This window comes from Apus apus, chromosome 3, assembly GCF_020740795.1.
Source record: "Apus apus isolate bApuApu2 chromosome 3, bApuApu2.pri.cur, whole genome shotgun sequence".
NCBI lineage: Eukaryota > Metazoa > Chordata > Aves > Apodiformes > Apodidae > Apus > Apus apus.
The window spans coordinates 92,301,517-92,328,531 of NC_067284.1; the positions used below are offsets into that span (position 1 = coordinate 92,301,517).

A 27,015-nucleotide genomic window follows, 5' to 3' on the forward strand; every position below is an offset into this window, starting at 1 on the left:
CATGTTCTAGTTTTCCAAAGATTGGAGATGATTTAGTCATATTGGGATATTAAAGTCTTTGCATGGTGTTCTGTGCTGAAACATTGCATTCTGTACACTTATATTCCCATTAGCCTTCTATGTTTTCTTCCATGCTTTAGATTATTATTTTTACTGACCTATCAGATATATCATAGAGAAGACCAAAGGAAAGGCCTGCTCATTATAAAGAATGCTGGTAACTAGTTAGCATGCAGATATCCTTCTGATCATTCATATTCAAGAAAGACTAATGGAAAATGAAACAGGAAAGAACAGCCTTTTTGGCATTTCTGGGCTGCTGACTAAGCCTGAGGCAGATCCAGTTTAACTGTCTGGCAACTGTGAGAAGTTTCAGAAACCTAAGTTAAGATGCATTCATTTAGGCACCTGCAGGAGTGCTTGGCTGTCTGTACTTCTGTTCGTCTCACAGGACATCTGGTCTTTACAGACACTGCAGGGTTGTAGGTTGAGAGGAGCAGAGAGGAGGTGGTGACTTTTACCCCAAAGTGGTAACCTAGGACATGATTCCATTTCCTGCATGCTGTGATGTTGTTCCATTCAGGATCCTCTCCTGATTCTTACCTGGCCTCCAAGTGTCACTGCCTGGTGAAGTGAATGGTCTCTCATGTGTTCTGTGCCCTATCTGCAAGAACTAGGTGCAAGTCTTGGCTATCATGCTGCACCTCTAATGTCACAGGGTACCTACTCTAAAGGAAAGGAAGTAAATTTCAGTGAGTTAACATTACGTCTGAGCATATGCTATGCTACTAGGAGATGTCCATCTCTAGCCTGTCTGAAGTCCACTGACTTCATGGCATATGGATCTCTGTTCTTTAAAGTACTGTAAATGTTTGATGGCAACTGTGACATGATAAAAAAAGTTAGGTTTTTTTCTTAAGTGTCCCTAGCTATTGCTGAGAACTGAACAAAGTCTACCAAAGGTGTAAGATAATAAGATGCCTAAAGAGCAAAAAGAAGGGAAGTACAGGGTTATGTACATTGCCTTATGTCTGAAGAAGGAAAGTGTGAAAGGGAAGACCAGACTAATATTTTAAACTTGCTTTTTAAAGTAGCTACATTCTTTATATATTAGACGCATTATTTAATTCTCACTATTTTTATGTTGTCAATAATTGATTAATTCCATAATTGACTCATTGCATATGCACTTACTTATATAACTGGTTCATTCCATTACTGATTATGGATATTATTGATTCATAATACTTTCTTTCTCTCCATATTTACTTAATACAGTAGTTGATTCATCATATAATTACTTCACAGCTTAATTAAATCATTGTACTATCGAGCAATTCCACAGTAATTCCTGTCAAGATAATTGATTACTGGCCAGTGTGACCAATCAAAACTCACTTGTCATTTTTCATGGTGCACTTTGTATTTCTTCTTTCCTCCTCAAAACTATCTTTTTGTCCTTCTCTTTCTGTGGTTCCCATTAACTCTGTATGTTCTTCTTTTCAGTATCCATAGTTTCTGATCTCTTTCCTATTTGATTAGTTATCTCTTTGAGCATGTGCCTAATTTCCTGCTTTCCCACTCCAGCTATGTCCCCTTCAGTCTGATTGATGTTTGCTCTTTTCAGCTTCCTGATCACAATGTAATGCTAGAATCTCAGATGGAATAGTCTTGGTCATTTTTTAGAGCATCCAAGTCATTTATCTTACCCTCAATCTGGTCTTTATTTTGTTGATTGTATTAGCCTGCTGAAAAGTGCTAATGTGCATTAGCTTTAAACACCCTGGAATGATTCTGTTTCTCTTGCAATCATGTCTTTGCTAGTTTGCTTTACATTCTCAGTTCCATTTCTGGTCATACAAGAGTCTGTCAGTACCTCTTTTTTCCATTTGCACTTTGTCTATTGGTAATCATCCATTTCTGATTTCAAATGCCAACTTTCTACTTGCCATTAAGTTCGTAATTTTGCCCTGATCTATATGCCTCTGATATGCTCTCAAATTGTGCTGGTTTTGGGCAGCTTGTGAAGGTTTTGTTTGGGGTTTTTTTTGTTTGGGTTTTTTTGTTTGTTTGTTTTGGTTGTTTTTGTTTGGGTTTTTTTGTAGTTTACATGTGGCTTTTAATTTAATTTAAATTAGGATGATTAAGGAACTGCAACACCTGTCATATGAGAAAAGGCTGAGAGACCTGGGGCTGCTCAGTCTAGAGAAGAGAAGACTGAGAGGGGATCTTCTTAATGTATATAACTATCTGAAGGGTGGGTGTCAAGAAGGAAGGGCCAGTCTCTTTTCAGTCATGCCCTGTGATAGGACAAGGGGCAATGGATGCAAACTAGAACACAAGAAGTTCCCCCTCAACATGAGAAAAACTTCTTTGCTGTAGGGGTGACAGAGCACTGAACAGGCTCCCCAGAGGGGTTGTGGAGTCTCCTTCTCTGAAGACTTTTAAGACCCATCTGGATGGGTTTCTGTGTGACCTGCCCTAGGTGGTCCTGCTCTGGCAGGGCGTTGAACTCTCAATGATCTCCAGAGGTCCCTTCCAACCCCTTTTTATCCAAAGTCAGGCCTTTTAAAAAATGAAATAGTGTATATCTTTAAGTAAAGTTCTAAATCTGTTTTTAAGGAACATCAGAGAAAGATGGGAGTACTGAGGAGAGAAGGGCAGAGAAATGCAGTGGAAGAATTCATTGCAATTGTTCTTACAGTCAGATGTTTATTTCCAGTTAGAATTTTTCTAATTTGTGTTCAGCAAACTCCACCACCCATTTAATAGTGACGAATTTGTACCTATTTAAGACACTTCACCTAAGTAATTCCCAAAAGGATTTAATCAATTTACTAAGAAATGGAACTAATGGTAGATAGTTAAAAAAACCCAACAAATACATGTTTAAGCCAGCATTGAATTTTAGTTACCCATAAGGTGAGCACAAGTTCTGTGTTCGCTCTGAATTCAAGCAGGCTTCCTGAAGGGCCATTTTTAACTACTGGAATTTATCCTATGTTTCCATTCTTTCTCTGCTACATGGAGTTGGCATTTATACTACAAGAAAATCATTGTGAATCGGTTGGAATCAAGACTGCTGATAGCTATGGGCTATACTTAAAAAGCAGACTATGCTGGAATGAACCAAAGAGGGATATTATTATGAAAAATATAACCCTGCATATTTAAAATACTATTGGAAAGCCATCTAATACATCTAATAGTAAAATGCTTATATTAACATTGGAGGTCTTATAATGAGAAAGTCTGTAGAAAGGTTAACAAGTGTCATCAACTTATTTTATTGATGCGCTGGTAATTGAAGCTTACTAAAGGTTTATCTTTCTACTGAAAAGTAGAAAGACACTTATGTGTCTTATAACTTACATTGAATAGTAAGAAAGTAGCATCAAATTAATTTAGATTTAATGTAATTAAAATAATGTTTTAGGCTGGGGACAGGATCTCTCTAAGTAGACTAGAGATAGAGACTGGTAAAATATGGCAGGTCCAAGCCCACATTATTTAACATGTGCATCTGCTGCATTCAGTGCAGTGCTGCAATTAACCCTGCAGTTGTGTTTTATACATTGGTGCGTTAAGATGAATGAGCCCCTCTTGCCACGTTCACAAAGATAATTGCTATAATGTGTCACATAACCTGAAAGAGCTTTGCATAAATAATTCCAAACATTTTTTTCAAATATTGCTTCCCTGTGTGGAAGATATATGAGATACATCTATGGCCAGTCTTAAGGGGTTAATAGGCATGGATCAGACAGGGAGATAGTATGTGGTATTTCAGGAAGTGCTTACCAAGGGTAGGATTGATCTAAAGCCAGATTTTCCAATTGAAAAAACTGAGTCAATTTGACAGAGTAGTTTATCCTACCAGTTTATCTCCATTAACTAGACATGTAGCCTGGGTAACTGTTATGTAGCCTGTTGTGTCTGTGATAGTTTAGATGCATCAAATACTCTCATAGATAAATTATTAACATTTTACATGGCTAAAACTGATCAACTACTTAGGACCTCATCAGCTGTCACTTTTGCCAATAAACTTTCCACTGCTAATACAATTTGCTGAAATATGTACCTACCCTTTTCAGCTGGTCCAAGGTAATAAAAATAGATTAATAATTGTCAGTTCCCATGTAAGAAGGCCTGAGGAAGAGTATCTGTGCCTTCAAGACTGTCTCCTTGTTATCTGTCTATAGCAGCCTATAAGCATCCTGTCTCCTTAAAACTGTGTCATGATCACATCTTTAGACTATCTCAGTACAAGAGCTTTGCTGTTACAGAAGTCCAACTCAAGCTAGGGGAATGGATGCTCTGCAGGTGCAGAACTCTTTGTTGATCTCAGAGGGAATCTAGAGAACTTCTTTAGATTAGACGTTTTACTTTTGTATAAGTACAGTGATACAAATCCAGTAACAAATTACTATACATTTTAGTATTAAAGTTCTACACCATTCAAGGATAGTAATTTTCAAGAAAATATGAGCCTGCTTGTTGATTTTGAGAGCACTCAAAAAATGTCCATTAAATTAAAAACTCATCTCAGTTTAACTCTGCTGTCACTCCACTAATTCAAACTCATAAAATATGCAGTGTTTACATACCAAGAGTCATCTCATATTAAAAAACATAATCAGCTACATCCTGTATGTACACACTGAAAATGTGTATTATTTCTCTGCTCAGATGTTATTTACACATATTTATTTATTTATTTATTTATTTATTGTATGTGTTATTTATAAGAAGAAACGTAAGAGCTTGGCTGTTGGGTAAATTTATATTGTCACATGCATGATAATGTTTAAAACCTACATTATTCGCTGGGTAGAACTGCTAGACTGCTCCACTGAATAAATAGAAATCTTGGCATCATAAACAATTTTGCAAATACATGTTATTTACATAATCCTTTTCACAGAAGTATGCACAATATTTTCAAGATATGTTTGCAAACAGTGTTAATTAGAAAAGCAAATTTTCTTCTAATGGACCCCAAAAAGTCATTATGCTCTCCTCAGTTGTTGCTTCTTTCCTTACAGGTTTTGACTAGAGAGATTTTTGGGAGTATCTTTTTGTCAGTGTAGGTGTAGTGCTAGAAGTTGATACATGTTATTTTCTCGGGTGTAAAATAATGTTTTCTCCACTTTAAAGATGTGTATTATATTATATTAATATAAAATAAATTTTGATTTGCAAATGTGAAAATGTTTGAAAGCAGTACTTCTCCACTCTCCCTATTTTTCTTTAAGTTATTTCTGTGACAAATGTGGATGTTAAATCTCAAACTTGTGGACAAGTTTCATCTTGAGTTATATCTCCCAAAATGCAGATTTATGTACTTGAACTGCTGATTAATGAAGCTATGGTATTTGTGACTAATGTCAGATTCTTTGATATGAAATTTTTTATGAAACTTAACAGTATGTGAGCTTTTGGGTTTTATTGTTACTTCTTCATGATGCAGTCTTTGTTCTGCCTTGCACCATGTTGATGAAAGTCTCCATTAAGTGACTGGAAAAAACCAATTCCTGTATTTATTTAATGTAATAAATATGCAATGTATTTTTTAAGATTTGATAGGTTTTAGTTTCTATTAAACAAAAAAAATGGAAAAGGAAAAATAAAAGGAAGGTTGCATTGGTTCATGCCCTGATACTTGTATCTGCTTTGAGAAGGGAAACTTGCTTTCAAAGTTGTGGGTTTGCCTTGCTTTCACATGGCATGCTTTCACAAGTCATGGCTTTCACATGACTCCCTAGCAGGAGTCAGTAGATTGTGAGGGGTGAGGCCTGCAAAAATCATCTGCATGTTTATGCAGATTGCCTAAGGAGGAACTTGCACTGATTGCTGTCACCCTGTTATCTAAGAGAATTAGATAGAATTGTGCTGACAAAGACAACTGCTATCCCAACATTTGTTAATGTAAAGATGGATTCTACCCTTAGGCATGATTTAAAGATCTCAGTGGGGCTCCTGAAGCTTTTTCTTTTCTTTCATACATAATTGCTTCAGTTCTTTCATGGTTGGTGTTAGTAAACGTATTTCAAAACATACAAATTAAAATCATAGACAAAAGATGCTGCTAGATACTGTATTTCTTCAGATTGACCTTACTTGGAGGTCAGTGTGTAGATATATTTTCAGAGAAAGATTACAGAAAATAAATATTAGGGATGGCCTTTAAGCAGGATCCAGCCTTGAAATATTGTTACCATCACTGTAGGTTATTATCAGAGGGACAATATATATGTTTAGTTGGGGAAATATTCTAGAACAGGAGGTTTTTTAGTATGTGGTTGGTCAGTTTTTATATAATAAAGCTTCAAATCCACTTCCCAAGGATATACATTAGTCCTTAGATAATCAGAATGCTGGGAATGATGTGGTATGACAGCTGAAAAAACCCCACTGTAATCCCTTCTGGCAACCTAAACTATTTAGAATTTTAAAGTTTATTTGATATTTCTGACTATAATCAACTTCAGAAATTTCTAGCACAAAACAAATCATTTTTTAAAGAATTCTGTAGTAGCTTATTATTTATTATATTTAGCTTTTCTGCACTGGGGGTTTTAAAGTTCTGCAAAAGAAGCTGGATATTAGTGCCAGAGGCCAACAGATAATGAGATGACATTCCACAACTAGAAGGGTCTATCAGAAAAATTATATTTTAAGATGTCAAATGCAGCATATATGCAGATAAACTTCACAAAAAGATAGCATGTCATTCCCCCTATGTTATTTTTGTATCACTATGATTTATTTCTGCAAACAATAGTGGCTCAAAAAAAATGCATTTACTCCCTGAGTGACAATGATGGAGAGCTGGTTGAGCATCCACCTGCTTGAGTAAGCCTGTTGTGTCACCAAATGCATGCTCTGTAATCTACCAACCAAATGTAAGACAGCAAAATTTATTCAAGCAAGAAATACAAATTTACGTCTCTCTGATCAGGATTCCCAACTATTTATCATTTTAATGTGTGCTTTGCCTCAGCATAAAAAGCTACTTACACGGCTTTAACTTACTCTGGTATGACATTCTGAGCAAAGTAACTACTTAGAGAACAAGTCCTGTAGCAGTTAGCACCACAGTTAACCTGATGAATTCTAATACTGAAAATAATTTACTGAAAATGACATGTCATAGTATCACCCAGTCAGTGAGGAGACGGGGGAGAGTGAAATCCCTCTCAGGACACAGCTGCAGAGCCAAATGAAGGATACAGTGTCACATTTCGATATTGATGTTGTTTTTGCTTGTGTTCTTTGTAGTCTATGAACTTCTGAATTTAGTATGTTTGATATATTGATAAGTAAAGGTTTTATTAGTTCACAGCACTGGAAAAGCACAGCAAAGCCAGAAATAAACACCTCTTTTATCTGTATTTGCCATATTAAAAATAATCCTTTGTACACAATTTATTATTGTTTGTCTTTACCTGCTGGAAGGAAGTAATCTAGATCTTCAGAGCTGATTTGGTATGGGTAAATAAATCAGTATTTTGTGTCAAGTGGTGGGAAGGAGTATATGGAGTGAGAATTCAGCTCAAGTCCATTGCTACATCCAAAGCTCTTTTTGTTCATTGTTCTGTTTTTTTTATATACTCTATGTTTGTACTGGGTGTGAATATACACCCCCCTGTGCTGGTCTGGCACATGCAGGAAGACATTTGCTCTCTTTCCTTTAACTCAGGGGTGAACAGTTACACAGCTGGTTGGTTCACTCAATTGACATAACCGGTTGATCCACTAAACTGATGCAGCTGGCTGATCTGCTCAACTGGTACAGCCATTTATCTAGACTGAAGTCAGCCTCTGGGCCCCTTCATACAGAGCTAAGTTCAACTGTCTTTGCAGCAGCTGTTATGAGTCACTCCCTACGTCCTTCCCTGAGGGACACATTACCCTTGGCCATCTCCTCTGAGCTGTCTTCCATTGTAGAGGTTCTCTGATTGGTCACAGTTTCTCAAAATGATACAAAATATGACTTCATATCTGTCTCCCACCTTATGAAAATATTAGTGACACCTTTGCAAAAAATTCTTCCTTCTATAAGCAACTCAAGCTGTATCCTTAGTGGAGTTGAGGGTTTCTCTGCACACATGAACACAGCAGGGTGTCTCCTGGCAGTGAACTGCAGTGGTAGTTCACTATATTAAAACCAGACAAGCTGGTTTGAATTGCCAGGGTGGCAGTAATCACTGTGGATGCTGATGTCAAGTGTAACATGGACCTGATTAAAAAAAAAAGATGGTGATTTTTTTTTAGTAAATATTATATTCAAGGAAATAAATAGATTAGTAACATAATAATTTAATAAAAAGCCATGCAGCTGTCATTCAGAAGCTGTTTCTGAATTTGGGTCAGTCTGACAATTTGTTTTGCCAGGTTTTCCTGCAATATTAACAAAATCAGGAAAGAGGTTCCTTTCTTCTTTTTATCTGAACACATATACAGAGCTTTCTCAAGATACAGAAGAGACAAGTTTGTTTTCCCACTTGTTTGGTTTTATTATTAGATTGGTCCATACTTGGATTAACAACTCCTATGTGAAGTAGTATAGGTTAATTTAGAGTTTCATCCATGTTTCATCATAGTTTTGGGTAACTGTAGGGAAAAAAAAAATAGCATGTTTTGATTTTTTCTTTTAACATCCTTGCATATTTATTGGAGCAGAACCCAGAAGAGGTTTTTCTATAATCCGGGTTAATATTACGAATACCCAGATAACAGTTAAACATGAGATGTTTCAAATTTTTATTCAATGAATGGCAAAATTAACCAGTGAAATAGACTTTATCCCTTCAAGAAAACTCCACAGAATTATGAATAAAGCTCCTTAACAGTCCTGAAATCTGTATCTTCTCACATCTTTGAGTAATATCCTACCCAAGCACTGACAAGCAGGCTTCCTCCCCCATTTTTAAATACAGTTATCATTTTACTTCCATTGCTTTGCTTTTATAAACAGCAGCTGAAGAGAAGCAAGGTACTTCAAGGGCAGCAAAATCATGGTCTCATGTAGCTCCCTTACTGTAGACCATTTTCTGGTTTCAAAGTAAAAGCTCTGGGGTTGATTTCTGTTTACTTTTGAATGTCTGTATCATATCTATTCAGGAAATGTATTTTCCATGCTGAAAATAAAAAAAAATAAAAATAAAAAAAAAGATGTCTGGAAGGAACACATCCTAGTTTGGGATGCAATCCAAAGATGGAGCCAAGCTTTTTTCAGTGATGACCAGTGATAGGACAAGGGGCAGTGGATGCAAACTGGAGCATAGGAGGTTCCATGTGAGTATCGGGAAGAACTTCTTTACTGTGAGAGTGACAGAGCACTGGAACAGGCTGCTCAGAGAGGTTGTGGAGTCTCCTTCACTCAAAACCTGTCTGGATGCGTTCCTGTGTGATGTACTCTAGATGATCCTGCTCTGGCAGGGGGGTTGGACTAGATGATCTTTCGAGGTCCCTTCCAACCCCTAGGATTCTGTGATTCTGTAATGTTCTGCCTGTGGACTTCAGCACACCAAGAGCAGCCTCCATGTCTGTCTTTCCAGCATGTGTGGAAGGACTTTTGTGGCTCTTGATCCTCTAGTATTTCTGGAGTGTGGATTGTTGATACTGTAATACACATAAAATACTATATCAGCTGTATTGCTTTTGGCTCCAGTTTTAATTCTTTCTCACATAATTTTTCTCTGACGCACTGGTCCTTAAACTGTGTGGTTAAATAGAAAACGATTTAATGGAAATGCCAACATTATCAAAACATTTTTCTCTATTACTTAGCGACACATAAACACCTACGATTTACTGAACTGCATCCTTCTTACCGAAAAGTCTTCAGAAAGGTTAGCATTTGGATTTCAGCATTGGGTGTTCCATCTTGCACTGCACAGATACTTGTATTTCGCAGAACAGTGAAGAGTGGTACACTAGTCCTTTAACAATTAAGCCTAGATTTGATGCAGTCAGACTGAGTGATGCCAAAAGTGAGTGCCCAAGTCTGCTTCAGTTACCATCAGTGTAGAATAAGGAAGTCAGTCCACCTACTTGTTATGCTGAGCTCTGTAGTTGAATTCTAGCATCATTCTAGCAAAGAGACACAGAGTTGCACTGAGCTATTAAAAACTAGAAAACATTGAAGAAAAGTGCTAAATAATTTTAAATTATTCAATTTTACCAATTCAGAAAGCAGTAAGTGTTTCAAAGTAATATTTGTCTTTTTGCCTAAGTCTTAATTTAGGATTCCTGCAAGTTTTGAGAGACTTAATTTCTTGTTTAGTGCTTTGGCCAATGACGCTGGCTTATTTTGAAGAATCACATTATATGCTTTTTATTTTTTTATGCCACTTTTATTGAATAGCTTTGTGAAAATTCTTTATGGAATGGATATGTGCATATTGTAAATTTAGAACTGACTATTCTCTGTGGAACTTTTGTATGACAAATTAATGTCTATATATAACTTTGTAAAATATATGGCTCTTGTCAGAAGATGAAAAAGCTTTGGCAAGTACACACTGAAATATGGACTCAGTTTTTCACATCTTTTTCCCTTGTGATTGCATTCTTATAACTGTACCATTCTTTATTTTCCTTGTACTCTTTGTTCTTAAAAATAATATACGCTATTCATGAAATAGTTAAGAAAAAAGTTAAATGGAAGAATGCTGAAATGTGTTATTTTCCATAGATATCTGTCCTATATCCTTACCCTTAGTGTGAGTGAGATGATCATCACAAGTTTCCATTTTTTCCTGATTCCTACATGAGCTTCCGTTTTTTCCTGATTCCTACATGAGCTTCCATTTTTTTCTGATTCCTAAAAGGCACAGCCTGAGTAAGGACATTTTAAATGCCATTTCATGAGTTAGCTACATTACACAAGAGAAATGGATATCACTCACTTTTATTCCCCAAATCATGGCACTGTAGGTCCTCTCTAATTCTGAATAAGCCTTTTCTTCCTCCTCTGATCTATTTCTTGTCCATTTCCAATCTTCTCTGTCTTACTTTCGTTAATCCTGTTTATCTGTCTTTTTCATTGCTCAGTTGTGCACTGAAATTTATTTGCTATATTTTTCAAGTAATCTTTTATGAGACACTCAGAGTAGTTATTGGATGACTGTTGTCTGGATACAGGCCTGAGATCTTCCTAGCATTTCAAGTTAAGGATTATCCCTTTGTTAAATTGTGGTGTTTGGTGCTCTCATCTATTTTACAAGGCATCTATTTCTGCATCAGTCCTGGCTATTTTTGTGATTAAATGGCTTAACATTATTTCATGGACAGGCCTGAGCACCACTACTGAAGATCCAGGGTAGCCTGAGTCCACTGATTGCCAATAATTACTTCACACTCCAGGCTCCTGCAACTTCTGAAAGCCAGAAACTTTTAGGATTTTATAAAATCTTCCTACCTTTTAATAGGTCAGTGAGGCTTATGAGCAAAAAGCACCAAAAGTGCTGCTGTCAGAAAAGCTCAATTCTGGGAAAGGTAACATTCCCTTTTAATCTGATGTAATACACTTGGTTTCTCTACTTGCTGTAATATCCTTATAGAAGTTGTTTATTACAGCAATGAAACAGTTTCACTAACATAGTATAACCATTTAATTGCTGGTGCTGTGTCAATTATATTAATCATGCAAAAATATTACTCAGGATGGATTATTAAACTAAATAATGGTGTGTTTTGGCAAATTTTAAGACACCACCCCGCCATTAAACTGACCTATGTTAATTATCTGGAAATCATCAATGCTGTACATTTTGGCACCAAAAGCGTTTTTCAAATGATAAGAGGCAGGGATATTTTAAAATTATTTCAAAAGTATTAACAGTAAGGCTTTCTGGAAGCTCTGGAGCTGAAGCAGGCTGCCTGGAGCCAGAGCTGTGGAAGGTGGGCAGCCCTGCATCCTGCAGGCCTGGGGCTGCTGTCAGGAGGCAGCGTGGCCCTGCTACCCCGCTCTGCTGGGGACCCAAGGGCTGCTGGGCCAGGGCATCAGTCCCACACAGAGGTGGAGCACCCAGCAGGGCCCGAGAGTCTGGGGTGAACTCGACTTCTGTCGGTGAGAAGGTGGGAGGAGGAGGCCAGCTGTGCTGGCACTTGGCAGGGCCGAGTGCCCCTCACACAGCCCAGCTGGCTCACAGCCACCTGGGTCCCATTGGGTCTTGATTAAGGAGCCCAGCTCTCACCAGCAGCTTTCTGCGGCACACATGCGTGTGCACACACACAGACAGACACACAGACACAGACAGACACACAGACAGACACAGACACACACGTGGAATTTTAAAGCTTGTTTTGAGGCTCTCAGATTTGCACCTGATGAAGAAAGGTTCCATTTCCTCTTAGCACCGCTCAGCCTTTTCCAAGAGCAGCGAGAGCAGGGTGGTGCCACCCGGGCAGGGGCAAAGCCCCATGGCCCTGCAGTGGTGTGGACAAGGCTGGGTGCATGGTGAGGGACAGAGCCGGGATCCAGTGCCAGGTCAGTGCAAGGTGGCAACTCAGGTCATGCCCATGTGAGAGGGGGAGGCAGGAACAGTGACAGGCTGCTCTGGGCCCAGACCCTGCTGAGGCGTTGCTGAGGAAGGAGCTGACAGACCTCAGGGCTGACAGGGGGCCCTGGGCCATGCGCAGAGTGGAGAGCCCCGGGGAGGGACAGTCAGGGCTGGTGGTGCCCCCAGTACCCTGAGCGTGTCTCTTCAGGCCATTCTGCAGAGCAAAAAGTCTGCTCTGCTGTTGTAATTTCACCACTGAAAGTCTCAGGAAGGAGAAATCATTCCTGTGGTCTCAAAGAAAAGCAAACCATCAGGAAGCATGGTGAGGTTGGCATTTAAAGATGGAGGGCGGGGATATGGCTGTCCCAGAACATCAAAGCTTATTTTTCTGCTAGTAGGGAACTGTTCATCAATAAAACAGGTACATTGGAATGGTGCTCAAGGAAAAGAGGCTGCAGCATGTAGCCATGAGATAGAGTGCTAGTGATTAAATTGAATTTGTGCATCATGTGTTTTATAGAATCATAGAATCATAGAATCCTAGGGGTTGGAAGGGACCTCGAAAGATCATCTAGTCCAACCCCCCTGCCAGAGCAGGGTCACCTAGAGTACATCACACAGGAAGGCGTCCAGGCGGGTTTTGAATGTCTCCAGCGAAGGAGACTCCACAACCTCTCTGGGCAGCCTGTTCCAGTGCTCTGTCACTCTTACAGTAAAAAAATTTTTCCTGATATTCCTCTTAAACCTCCTATGCTCCAACTTGTATCCATTACTCCTTGTCCTATCACTGGTCTTCACTGAAAAAAGCTTAACTCCATCGTCTTGACACTCACCCTTTACATATTTGTAAACATTGATGAGGTCCCCCCTCAGTCTCCTTTTCTCCAAACTAAAGAGACCCAGCTCCCTCAGCCTTTCCTCATAAGGGAGATGTTCCACTCCCTTAATCATCCTTGTGGCTCTGCGCTGGACTCTTTCAAGCACTTCCCTGTCCTTCTTGAACTGAGGGGCCCAGAACTGGACACAATATTCCAGATGTGGCCTCACCAATGCAGAATGTTTTAAAGCAAATTGGAAAGATTATGTAATGATACAGCGATCCGCACAAAAGGGATGAGTAAAAGCAAAGACATCTAGATTAAAAAAATAACAGTAAACTTATAAACACCGAAGAAATAAGCCCTATTATGTTTCTGTTCTCTGGAGCAGCTGGCCTTATCCTCTCCCTTCAAGCAATGCATGTGGCTGTATTACATACAACCATGTATTGGCTAACACTGTCCTGGGATATAGCAATAGTTATTTCTTTGCCTTTTGGCTTGGTTTTATTTGTAGTAGCTCTCGTAGAAATTAAACAAATTGAAAACAAATATTTAGGTGTAAGTTAGTGGGTAAGTAGGTATGTTTTCTCTGAGACTTCTGGATTTTTCATATGTAGAACTAATCTGTTTCTACATAGCCTTTCCAATGGTATATATATACCATCATTATGCATAACATAAAATAGATTTTATATTTTTTTTTACTAATTTTTCCTATACTTCCTGTTCCTTGTCCTGGCCTTCCTTAGTAAAGTGTGACAGCTGCCATATTTATAATTCGTTTGAGTGGAGCTTCACCTGTCCACCGATGTTTCTAGTATTTAGCAGAATGTAGACACAATAAGAAAAGTGTGTTAAATTTCCTGGGGAACTGCAAATGGGCATAACTGTTAAAATAGTGAAATTTCATTATTGCGGTCCTCATCTTGCAGTCCCCTTTACATCCTTAAAGCTGTTGCAGTAGTCCTACTGGGGATTTTCTGACCCTCTTATGAATGTAATTGAACTCATGTCTTTACAGAAATACCAGCCCATTCTTCCCCAGGACAGGGTTAATTAAAAAGCTGCAAGAGTACACATTTTACTTTTAAATTTAATGCTACTTATTATTGTGGAAAACTGTAGCATATAGCTGGAAATATTTAGAGTTTAAAGACTCTTATCCGTATCAAAGCGCATTAAAGAACAGTATGTGTCTATTTAAAATGAAACATGAATTTAGCTTGATTCTCTATCAAGGAAGTTCATGGCAGCTTTATGCTGACATAAGCACCCAGTAGACCAGGACAAAAATAGCTAGGAAAATAACATTTTTAAAAGACTTTTTAAGGAAATGCCAACATAATTGTAATGTTGGGTTAGCTAGCTATGTATTCCTCTAAAGAGAATCTGAGTGCAGTAAAACTGAGAGAATTTTTCACAGGAAATAATTCACTGGACAAATTTAGCTTGTCTCTTGGATTAAGAGGCATACTTCTTTGAACAAAATTAGGTTACTGTGAGAATTGCTGAGTTTAAAATTTACCTCACTGCAATACAAGAAAGCAACTACATCTGCATGCATAGTTCTGCAGGAAAAAAAAGGGTAGTGCTGGGCGCTTGTCTTTTTTTTGCCTCTGTTCTTGGTTTGGATTACTTGATAGTGAGGAAGAGTCAGGAGTAAACTCTTAACCTGCCTATTTGATAGATTTTACTTAGTGTTACACTTTATGGATACATGTGTAGAAATACAAATCCAGGGTATCTACAATAGAGCTGCCATGGCCATTCAGAGCAAAGAGACCCTGCTGTAGAAAGACAATAGGGCCAGCATGGGTCATATTTATGCCTTATATTCTCACAGCTAATTTTAACTCAAATGACAGAGCCTTTAATATATAGTTTCCTAAGAATGGGAAAAAATACCTTGTGATGCTGTTAATTTTTATGGTCCTTGCTGTGATAAGTTCCTCTTTTGCTCAGCACATGACTGGAAGATATAACCCTTCTAAGCTCAAAACTTACAATATATTTATTTCATACTAATATATATTATCCCCTCCTTTTCACTAGAGAGGTTACTGGGCTGCCTATGCAGTAACTGCCAGTTTCTTTTCTCCCTTTAAACCCAGGTGGATCCTGCGTCTACCACTTCTCTGGCAGAGTCTTCCAGAAGGTCTGTTTCAAGTAGTGTAAGCAAACACCTAATTTTTTTGTCAGTTTGAGCCTAGCTGCTACAAGTCTGATATGATGTCCCCTAAAACTTTCAGTGGGAGTGCCCAATTGCCATTAACCCTTTCCATGCTGCTCCTGACTTTGTAAAAAACTGCCATCAGGTACAAATGTGGCATTTATGAATATTGCTGTATTGCCTTCCATAAGCAGTTGTTTGAAGAAAAGTATTTTTTTTTTTAAAGGAAATAAAACAATAAGAAATCTAATTCTCAAAATTTGAGTTAATAATCAAGAAACATTTTAATTATATTCACTTAATATTAGATACAACTAAAGATGTTTCTGTGAGATTTTATTCCTTGCTAAGGAGAGAAAAAAGCTCACCAAGGATGGGGTTTTATAGATGTTGTTTATGTTAGATTACTGCATTGCTCTCTATGCGTGACTACATAATAAAATCATTTCTAGGTGAAAGTAATTTACAAATGATCAGAAGCAACCAAATTACTCTAGCTTAATGAGTTGCCACTTACTGCCTGTGTAGGGTCTTTTTCTGTTGCAGCTGTGATGTTGGCTTACATTAATGTGCATTGATTTTTTTCACAAATGCAATGATTGAGGAGGCCTAATGCTGCCAGTTATCATGGCTCAGCAATGAGTGGTAACTCATTAAATCATGGTTAACTTTATTGCATATACCTGTCAGTCTGGACCTGGTGCAAAATATACATCAGGGCATTTTGCCTGAAAAACATACCAGTGCATTGATATCTGCATGGCAACCTGCGCATCTGACAGTGGTGTTTAAGGTGTTGATTTTCAGCCATACAGACTGAAATGTGTGAATTAATCAACTCCAAGTCACTATCTCACTCCCTGTCCAGACAGCACAGGTTCAGTAGTTGGAAGAAGGGAATTGTTGGCAGGATGTTCTGTGCAAGGACATCAAAACTCAGGATCTTGCTATCTTGACTTAGCTTGAATTTGTCAGGAATTGGCAAGTTCTTAATGAGAACACATCTGTTTGAGAGTTTTCTTGGAGAGAGCTAGGGATATTTTTGCAAACTGACAAAAAGGCTACATTAATTCCTGTGGGACGGGTGAGTTTAATGCTGATGAGATTTCATTTTTTCATGTATATATCAAGCAAAAAATCAGGCAACCAGTTGGCCAGAGCTTTGTGCTGTGACAGCAGCCTCCAAAGTGGGAATTGATGTTGTGGAAGTAGGGTAGAAAATGAAATGGAGCTGACTGAAAAGAGTTGGGAAGGTCTTCTGTTATAATAGAGAACCTAGCTACACAAATCTGTGAAGAAAAAGACTGCCACCAGTTCCAGGCTGCTGGAGCTGCTGCAGAAAGGTACTTCAAAGAACTTTGCACAAAGCTGTTGAGTCATTTAATTGGACTTAAAATAACATGTGCTGACTGACTGCTCAATAAAAGCCTGCCTCAACTCTGAGATATTCCTTTACAGTCCTGACCTCAGCTTGCACAGTCTCCACATCCCATCTTTTTCTTTCATTGTTTTGTTCCTTTTTAGGCTTTTGCTTTACTTTTTCTTTTTTGCAATTCCCTTGGCACATGGAAAACCAGGAAATAACAATAAAATGTTGTGGAACAATATTTACTGCCATCACATTTTATTTTATTCTGCTGCTAGTTTCTCACACTACATATATCCTACAGATATATATTTCTAGAATTTGGGTTGCAGAAATTGCAGGCAGTAACTGACATTCACTTGGGGTTTGTATGTTATGTTCATTAAATATAAATATATATATAATATATAATATTATATATTATTATTTGTATTAATATATGTAATAGAACAGTAACTTGCCATATAATTGAGGATGCAAGAGCCCCAAGCATCTGAAAAATATGTTGTTATTTTATTTGTTGAAGTAAAAAAATATTCTGAGAACAGCTGTTTTCAGCCTGTGCCTTGAGAGGTGCTGCACAGTTGTGCTCTAAAGGAGAGACTTAGAGAACATTTCCACAATACTCTAGCAGGTTGTAAGAATTTTACATTACCTCAATTTCTATCTTTGTTCCTTTATTTATCCTTTCTGTTTGTTTCCCTGGTTTAATCTGTGCTGAACTGGTTAGTTGCACTGGATAAATTATTATTCTCAGTTTATGAGGAAAATTTCAAACTGAAAAGGAGGGGATAATACCTTCTAGTGTGAAATGGTCTAGATGTACATTTTTTTAGCTCAGAGAAGCAATATTCTCAAGTCATGTGCTGAGCAAAGAGGAACTGATCACCACAGACAGATACTGTTGCCAGACTTTTATTCCCAGTCTTAGGAAAATACATTTCAAAGGTCTTGTTGTCAGACCTCAGTGGGGAAAGCTCTTTTAAAAATCAAAGAAGTTTCACATCTTTCACATCATCCTTGGTTTAAAGCTTGGTTATATACTTTTTGTCCCTAGGAAGAATGATGAATAAAGAGTACTTTATGCTGTCATAGTTATCATGTACAAAATATAATTGCTCAGGAATAAGATCTTAAGTTCAAATGTCTGCATTCTGTTGTCAAAGATCATATATTGTAGGTTATAGTTTTTGTTCGGTGTGCAGCAAAGCAAGATTCTGTGATTTACTATTTTAGGAAGAAAAAGAATAGGATATTTTATGTCAAAACTGAAAAGGAAATTTGTGTTTTGCGTGTATCATAAACATCTACAGTGTTCATTCTTGGCACAGTTCAATTGTTTTAGTGCTGTGTATTGGGACTGGGCCTTCATGGTTTGTTCATAAGCAGGGCCTAAGCTTCTCCAACATGCAACATTTATCTTCTTGACGAACTGGAAAACCTTTGGTAGTGATGATCACGGGGTGTAAAGCTTTTGTGCTTTTGGTGTGATTGTCATGAATGGGATGGGATGGCAGACAAGACGTATATGCACAGATCAAGATTTATTTCATCTAACGTTAGTGTCTTAACTCCTTAATGTAGGAGGCATAAGCACAGTCAAATTGTTGGGAAATTGGGAGATCAGAAGAGAAGCTGAAGATTGAATGCAAAAGGTATCTTAACAGTAAAATTTACTACTTATAGTTAGATCAAACAGTAAAGGTTAATCACATAAATGATAGCAACTTACTTATTACCAAGTTTTATACTAGGCCTAGAACATTAATTATCAGTCTTAAAGGATTCTATAATCTTTAAACTTAATGATGAAAAGTGCTTAATGTTAAGTTTCCTAATAAAGACAGTGAAAGACTTAATATCTCTTACCCTTGACTGGCTGCAGCTGGGTGTCCCTGGGTGGGTCATAATTCTGGAGAATTAGTCTCTCTGGCAGATGTTCCTGCTGGAGAGGAGAAGATTCAGCAACGTCCTGGGAAGGTGTATGGGAAGTCCTCTGGTCAAAGATGGACTGGGGTTTGATAGAACAAAGTGGATTGACTGCTGTAATTTAACTATTTAGCCGTACCTCCAACATCTTTCACTGGAATATTCGGGGTTGGAAGGGACCTCTGCAGATCAAGTCCAAACCTGCCAGAGCAGGACCAAAAAAGCCCAAAACCAAAACCAGCACAAAACATCAACTAGGGCAGATCACTCAGAAGGGCATCCAGACAGGTTTTGAAGCCCTCCAGAGAAAGAGACTCCACAACCTCTCTGGGGAGCCTGTTCCAGTGCTCTGTAACCATCACAGTAAAGAAGTTCTTCCTTATGTTCAGGTGGAACTTCCTATGCTTGAGTTTGAGTCCATTGCCCCTCATCCTATCACAGGACACAAGTGAAAAGAGGTTGTCCCTGCCTTCTTGATGCCCAGCCCTCATGTAATTATAGACATTAATTAGATTCCCCCTCTCAGTTTTCTCCTCTCTAGACTGAAAAGCCCCAGGTCTCTTAGCCTTTCCTCGTAAGGCAGAGAAAAAACCATGAAGGTCCTGTTCCCCCCAAGCAAACTCTTTTGTTTGTCTGTTTGTTAATACTTCATCTTTGTTCCAGGCCTAGTTGTGGCTAGGCTGGGCTCCGTGTACTTCAACACTGACAAGCACCTGGTGTTATGTATGTTAACTTGGCCCTCTGTTTGTACCTTTCAAGGTTATTTCCAGCTCAGTTTGTTAGGCCATTTCCTTTCTCATGGGAGTATTTCAGCTTCAGGCCTGGGCCTGCAAATCTGAGAGACAAAAAGCAGTTGAATCATAGAGGGAAACTGAGGCAGGCATATTGAGAGGTGGAGCGTCCTGCTACAGTGACTTGCCAAAAAAAGAAAGGCTGCTGAATCCCGGGAGCCTGAGAAATGGCCTGTTGAGATCCTGGGAGGGGTGCCTGCACTTCACCTTTATTTCAGCCTTCATTTAAAATTCTGCAGCTCCCCTACACATCTGACCCATGTATTTGTGTCTTAACCAGTTTGCTTAAATTTCCAATTGAGTTTGTATTAACATTCTGAATTGTAAACAAGCATAGCTGAAATTAAGGTACACATTTGTTTTAGTATACCAGTTATATGTGGAGCAACCTCCAGTGTAAGGACTGGGCAGATGGCCAGGAGCTGTACTGTCTTAAAGTACCCATTATTAATCACTTATATTCCCTTCACTAGCAATTCTTGTATTACTTCATGGGGAAAAGTTATTAACCATATTTTATCCTAAGTTATTGAATTGTGCTGCTGGCTCCATTTTGAAAGTGGATGCAATGACATGTCATACGAAACATGGAATCTTCAGAATACTTTATTTGGGAATTGGTGCGTTTCTGTATTGAATTCATATGAATGAAATGGCTGTTGTGCATGAATTTATTCATACACGTAACTTCAGATGTGATAATTTTATTACAGTCACTTGAATACAAATTGACTACAAGTCCAGAAGTTGACTTCCTTGGGAACTTTTAATCCAAATAAATGCTGGGCTGCCTCTGTCCTGATACACTAGAGTCTTCTAACCACAGCACCCACAGATTTCTGGGATTTGTGTTGGTGCTTCATTCTGAGAGACAGAATCCAAACAGCGGAGTCCAGTCAACATGACCAGAAGAATGAAGAAGTATTTATTTCCATAAAGTGCTGTGAAATTAAAATATTTTAACAGTTACATGGTACATCTTGTCCAATAAAATGAATGTAAAAAGTCAATAGATTTAAATTTTGATATATCTGAGATTAAACCCAATGTCAAAATAGTGAAACTTCCCACAACTTGGAATAAATATTCTAATTCCACTCAGTACTTACAGAAGTAAGTTCTTGCCTCCACTCTCTGGACCAGTTGGGGCAGCAGGGAGAAGTATAGAGGAGTATTTTTACTCCTTACTTCTATTTCCTTAAATTGCTAATGTCTATCTGTGAAGCTACTTAAGTTTAGTAATTTGATTTATTTCTTTTGGATTTCCATCAGCAATTTAGGCTTCAGATTAATTCTCTAATCTTACGTTTAGCCAATATTTACTTAGCTTTCAGAAGACAAACTTAAAATTCTAAGTCTTTTCAAAGTATGTATTCTTTGGAAGAGGTCTCGAATGTCTTAACTTCACCTGTCATCACTTGAATAAAGTGTACTGTTAAGAGTATCAACTCAATAGTGATGTAGTTATTGAGACGTCAAAAAGAAAATAATTTTTTTTCTTTAAAAGACAGCTTGAAATATTACATAGATGAAATTCCAGTTTTATTCCAAAGAGTGGAGTTTTTTATTTAATCTTTTTATTCTCTGTGCAAGTAAGCAATGCTCTGTTCTGTTCTTTTACATTAAAACTGGTTGATGGATTGCAGACTTTATAGTAGAATAAATGTGCTTAAGGACAAAGTATTTATGGATTAGAACTTTCCAGCAAGAAAAGTTTGGCATTCTAGCATTTTTCTGAGATAGCTCTTCAGGCTTGTAAGAGAGCAGTTGTAATCTTTGCTGTGGAGTGCAAACTTGGATGTGAATAAAAATACATTTATTTGAGGAAATGGGTGAGAATTGTTGGTGGTAAAACTGAATTATGCTTGTTGTAAGTGTGTTGAATTTATGCTGTCTTTAAACATGAGCACTGCTTTCTAATGAATTTAAATGACACTTGTTTATGCTTTTTTTTATCAAGCACTTTACTCTTACCAGCAGATTTAATTTGCAGAGTTAATGCACTTGTTAACTCTTCTTCATTTCCAAAACAAATAGCACTGTTTTTGTAAGACTAAAGATAAAGAGGCTTATTTATTAGTTAGGAAGAAGTCTTTGGAGATGCACATGTATGCATTTCATGTGTGCATGTGAGCATAACTACAAAAATGTATTTAAAAATATACACATAGTCAGAGCTTAGCATATTAAAAAGTATATTCCCCATTGATTTAACTAGATATATTTTTCTACTGGCCCAGATAATGTTATTTACAGTAAAGCATTAGGAGAGTTCCTCAAAAGACAGGAAATGTTCCCATTAGCTGGAACTACTTTTTGTCATATAGATCCTCCTTTACTCTCCAAACCACAATCAAAATAAAATTCACATTCTGCCGACTTTTCAGAACAGTCTGAATATACAGCTTGCACAGTGTAGTTATTTCCAGAACACTTTTAAATAGCAATAAACAGCAGTAACAAGATGTACTACAGCAGGCCGTGTGACACACTGCAGGGCTAATGTATTGCACTCTGCATTATGTGGTCTTAACCAGAATTTTACTATATTAAGATGATACTTTCAAGTGCGAGACTTAAAATATGGTGTAAAATTTTATTGGTATGTGGCCTAATAGCCAAATCTGAATTGAAGATGAGAAACTGCACAAATATGTGCTCAGCAACATTTATTGCTCAGCAAAACAACAGTGTTCTCAGCCTTACTCAAATTCTCCTACAGTATCGTGACAACTTTGGAGTGATCGTGCAGACTATGTGTTTGAAAAATCATAAAAATCCAATTTTCAGTTTTAAAAAGAGTTATTTCTTTAAACTCTATAAATACTTTGAGCTCTTTCTTCTGTCAGTCATCAACAACGCAAAGGAATAACATCTTCAGCTAAAACCTTGCAGTGGGAATGGGAATTAAATCTTAAAGAAGACTGCTTGTTACAATCAATACTCAAGCTATTTAGGTGACAGGTACTCACTATCTAATTGATATAAATTATTTTCTTTGTTTTATACAGGGTTTTTCTAATTCCTTTGCTTCCTGCCTGTGTAGCTACCAGTTGAAGAGGTCCACTGGGGACCTGTCTACCATTCTTACAATCTCCATGACTGATATGGATGTAATGAGGTTTTTTCCTGTTTCATAGGTCTTGCAGTCATTCCCCTAACCATGGGCTCAATGAGCACATTCAGACTCCTTGCGAAAAACAGCTCTGCCAGCTGAATGGCAGGAAGCTTATGAGTTTATTTACCAGACTTCTCGGGATGTATAAGCCAGTTTCTGCAGCTCTAAAAAGGATATGACTGGTGCAGTAGTGATTTTCTGCACGGAAGATGGATGCCTGCAGGAGTTATGTACTGCAGATATTTTAGTGAACCTGAAAAAGACTACTCTCATACAACACTCCCAAACATTTCTGCTAGCCTGTGATTTTGTCTCTATCATTATCTTCTGTAGGATTATATCTGTGGGAAACCAGTTTATATAATTGTGCTTTACTGTGAAACAAGGAATTATTTTCCCTGTTGTTATTTAATGTATTTTGGCTCTAAAGCATACCTCAGTTTCCTGCGTTTGTTATATCCAGTAGGGAAGAGCAAGAGGGGCATAGAAAGCATGTGTGCCCCATCCCAGCTAAGGTTGGGACTGAACTGAAAATCTGTTGTGCCACTTAGTAACTACTAAGACAGCTGCCTAGCTGGGACTCTTTTGATTCTGGCTGTTATCTATAATTTCTAACACTGCAAAAGGGAAACACATGGGTTTTGTTTATTGGTCACTAACTATTCTGTGATGGGTTTCAAATTGGTACACTGAAGTATTAATAGCTTTTTTTCTGAAAATAGTACATGGTCCCTGTAACAGAAGAGTAAGCCTCTCATAGTCACCCCAGTACTAACACCTTATGAGAAATGCTTACTTTAACAGGTGTTTTTCTCTTGTTCAGTGTTTGTCAGATTCAACTCCAGCCATGGCTTCCCGGTGGAGGTTGGGTCGGACATCAGCATCCTCCAGTTAAAGGAGGTGGTTGCCCAGCGACAGGGAGTTCCAGCTGACCAGCTGCGGGTGATTTTTGCAGGGAGGGAGCTCAGCAATGACTTGACACTGCAGGTAAGTCTCCCTTGGTAGCTTTGCTTCTGGACTGCTGCCAGCTACACTGCCTCTGCCTCTAATGTTGCCAATCTGACATTCATGCCTGAGATCTAATAGAATAAATAGTGCCTGGGGATTCCTTGAACTTTACTCCACACTGCTTCATTAATTCTGACCTTCTTAATTATGCATTAAAACAGCAAGCAGGAGGATAGGGGAAGGGAGAGAATACAAGAGAGAGAGATCATAAGAGGGAGCTGTGCCTACTGAATAAATGTTTACTGACTACAGAAGCAAGCCATGCACAATTTCTGTATCTGTTCAATTTCTATCTTACTTATTCGATTTGAATCTTAATGAAGAAGGATGTGAATAAATTGTTTTAAATCAGGTTGCACAGTCATCACATTTTACAGAATTTGTAACCCAATTGTGACCCCTGGAGGTTAGCTACACGGCTGCTGTTGCTCCATGTGCTGCTGCACGTGCGTGCAGGTGCATGTGTTGCTGGAGGGCTGGTTCCAGATCAGAAAGTCCACAGAATTGTACTCGGAGACACTGAATTCATAAGGGTGTGAAAATAAGAGTGTAGCAGGGAGCATGGAAGAGCAGTTATAAGAAGGTGTCTGAATTTCAGCTCCTGGTAGTTAACTAACTCTTCTCTTCAGTGAATTCTGAGAGGTATTCATCTGTGTTGAGTGGGAAGCATGGAAAGATAGGTTCAACTTTATCTTCCTTGTTGTCTTTTTTACCACTACAAGTGCTATCCCAGTTGCTTTACAAATATTTTTTTTATCCTGTATGTGGGTTTGGCAGTTCACTTGGGTAGCCAGGGCTTAGCATAAGATAACACATTTAAAACATCTGGGGGACTTGGGGAAACCTAGTGGCCTTTTGACAGAGTACAAATACTAATTTAATGAAATTGCTGTCCTTCTGCAGTGATATCAAAGAACTGCTAATGCAATCTGTAGTAGTGTAGGTGATTGTATAAAAGATCCCTCACAGGCAGAACTATTTCAGATTCACTGGCACTCATATTTCAGGCATATTGCTGTACTTAGAACGGCTGCTAAGTCTGGGTACAGAAAGTCACTACTGTATTGATGACCTATCACTGTTTCTCCTTGGTTATGGTATTTATTGCTTTGCAAAGGGTTTTAGGGATTTTCAACACACAAAGGAAGGTATAGAGATACCAATTGTTGTCAGTCTCCAGTGCATCACCCGTGGATCTTCATGGCATAAATGGCAATGTACTTCACTTAATTATATGTAAAAACATCTATATGAAAATGTAAAAATAAAAAATAAATATAGTGAATTATAGTTGTCAGGGTCCAGTTGCTAGATTTGAGTTTCTGTCAGAAGTTTATGAACCACATAGCATTTCCTGGGAAGCTGTGGGTATTGGTGTTATTGCCATTTCATGTCAGCATGAAATACAGATTTTGAGCCCAGTTCTGCTCTTGCAGCCAAATTTGTTGTCAGCTAAACTGTTGGCCACAGTAAATTAAAAATTGCTTTCCCAAAATACAGGCCTGCTGATTACTTAATTAATTTCATTGGAATGTCAGAATTATCTTGTGTAGTCAAGACTTTTAATTATTTAGTAAGCTGTACTTACTCATTGTTTTGACTGAGCTTTGGAAGTGGCTAGGAAGTTCAAAGCTGTTTCAGATGCTACAGTCCATACTTTTGTATTTACATGTTTTAAATATTGCCATGATTAATGTCATCAGTGGTATATCAATTCCATTTTTATTATTGATATTTCATTAAGTGTATTTTATTCTGCTTCTGTGTTTGCAGTTATTTCTGTCATATATTTGTGTATATGTATTTATATATTGTGAAATCTGTCAGTACAAGAAGAGCAGTTGAGACTTTGAGGTGTTTGAGTTCTTATGGTAGGCTGTTTGGGGCTTGTTGAGTAAGAAGCTGAATGCTGGTAAAACTTGAGTACTAGTGAAATACTAACTGCTGGCATTTGTGTTGCATCTGCAATTTCAGAGTTAACTTCACTTACAAGCAAATTAACCAACTCTGTTTTCTGGACCTACAGAGCTGCATGCAGAATAAGAAAAATACTTTGATTTGTACTGAGCTGACATTGTAAAAGACATTTCATTTTATGGTAATATAGAATTTCTAGTAAGACCATTTTGTTCTTCCATTTTTCATAAATTACTTTTCAAGTTATTTACCCAAGATACTATGGGAGAATCTACAGGTCAGGAAGGAGAAGTGATAGTATTAAGATAGCCAGATTATAAAGGACATGGGAAAAGCTGGGGCAGTGATATAGGAAATACTCAAGGATAGCAAACCATTGGTTTCACAGCTCACAGAGCAACTAGATTTGGCTTGACAGCTACTTTAGGATCTGAGGCAGTCGATGCAAAACATAACTGAGAATATGAACGCTGCATTTATTTTCCTGTTTGGAGAGAAGGAAAAATCTTTCATGGTAACTGAAATCTGTAAGAAAGAAGTGAAGTTGGAATGGACAAACATTAAAGACAAATTATAAGAAGAAACTGCCAAGCTGAGATCTTAAAGAAGTAATTTGATAGCAACAACAAAAATAAAAAATTGTAGGAAGGATAGAAGTGAAATACATGTGGAGACATTTAATTTGGTGGCTCAGATAAGTGTTTCATCCTTGAAAAAAAGAGATTAGACACTGACTCAGCTGTGCATGGGGGAGGGGCAAGTAGTGAAATTAGAGCCATGATAAGGAAAGTTTGGTAATAACTGGATGAAGAATGTGACCTGCAAATTTGGGTCTCATAATGAGGAATTAAAGCAATAAGCTGTTTCCTAGAAGGTCAGCAAATGGTGTCTCTGAAGGGTTGCTAAATATTTCAAAGAATGATGAAGAGCTCCCTGCTGCTTACAGTTCACTTTGGAATGAATAGAAGTAATTAATTAATATGTACCCAAAATAGGAATTCTTTTAGAAGGCTGTCATGAGTATATGAGAATAGTGGTAAGATCTTCTTACGGCAATGGTAAGAGCAGAAGAAGAACATAACAATAAGAGAGTCACTAAAGGAATAAACAAGAGGCAGTTGCGTATTAGGACACTGAAGTGTTGTTAACGGTTGGTTACTGCTTACAACAATATTGTCCTTGCCTCCAAGAATGGCAAAATTAATTAACAAGCCTTCTGGAATCAGAGAATGTAATATTTTTTTATGTACAATTCTGCTCAATGCAAATACTTTCAAATTTACTACTGGTAATAGCAGTATTGTAGTAGTACAGGCTTGTCCTTTCTTAGAGAACTCAAAATCCCCTTATGTGAATCATAGAATCATAGAATCCTAGGGG

The 27,015-nt window shown here is 37.8% G+C and overlaps 1 protein-coding gene across 1 annotated transcript in view; it reads left to right on the forward strand.

Annotated features, from left to right (window-relative positions):
* Nucleotides 1-27,015, forward strand: part of PRKN (parkin RBR E3 ubiquitin protein ligase) — a 705,342-nt gene that overhangs the window by 109,053 nt on the left and 569,274 nt on the right. Inside the window, exon 2 of the mRNA XM_051615355.1 lies at nt 23,534-23,697. Coding sequence (XP_051471315.1) covers nt 23,534-23,697 — 164 coding nt within the window. The remainder of the gene's footprint in view (nt 1-23,533; nt 23,698-27,015) is intronic.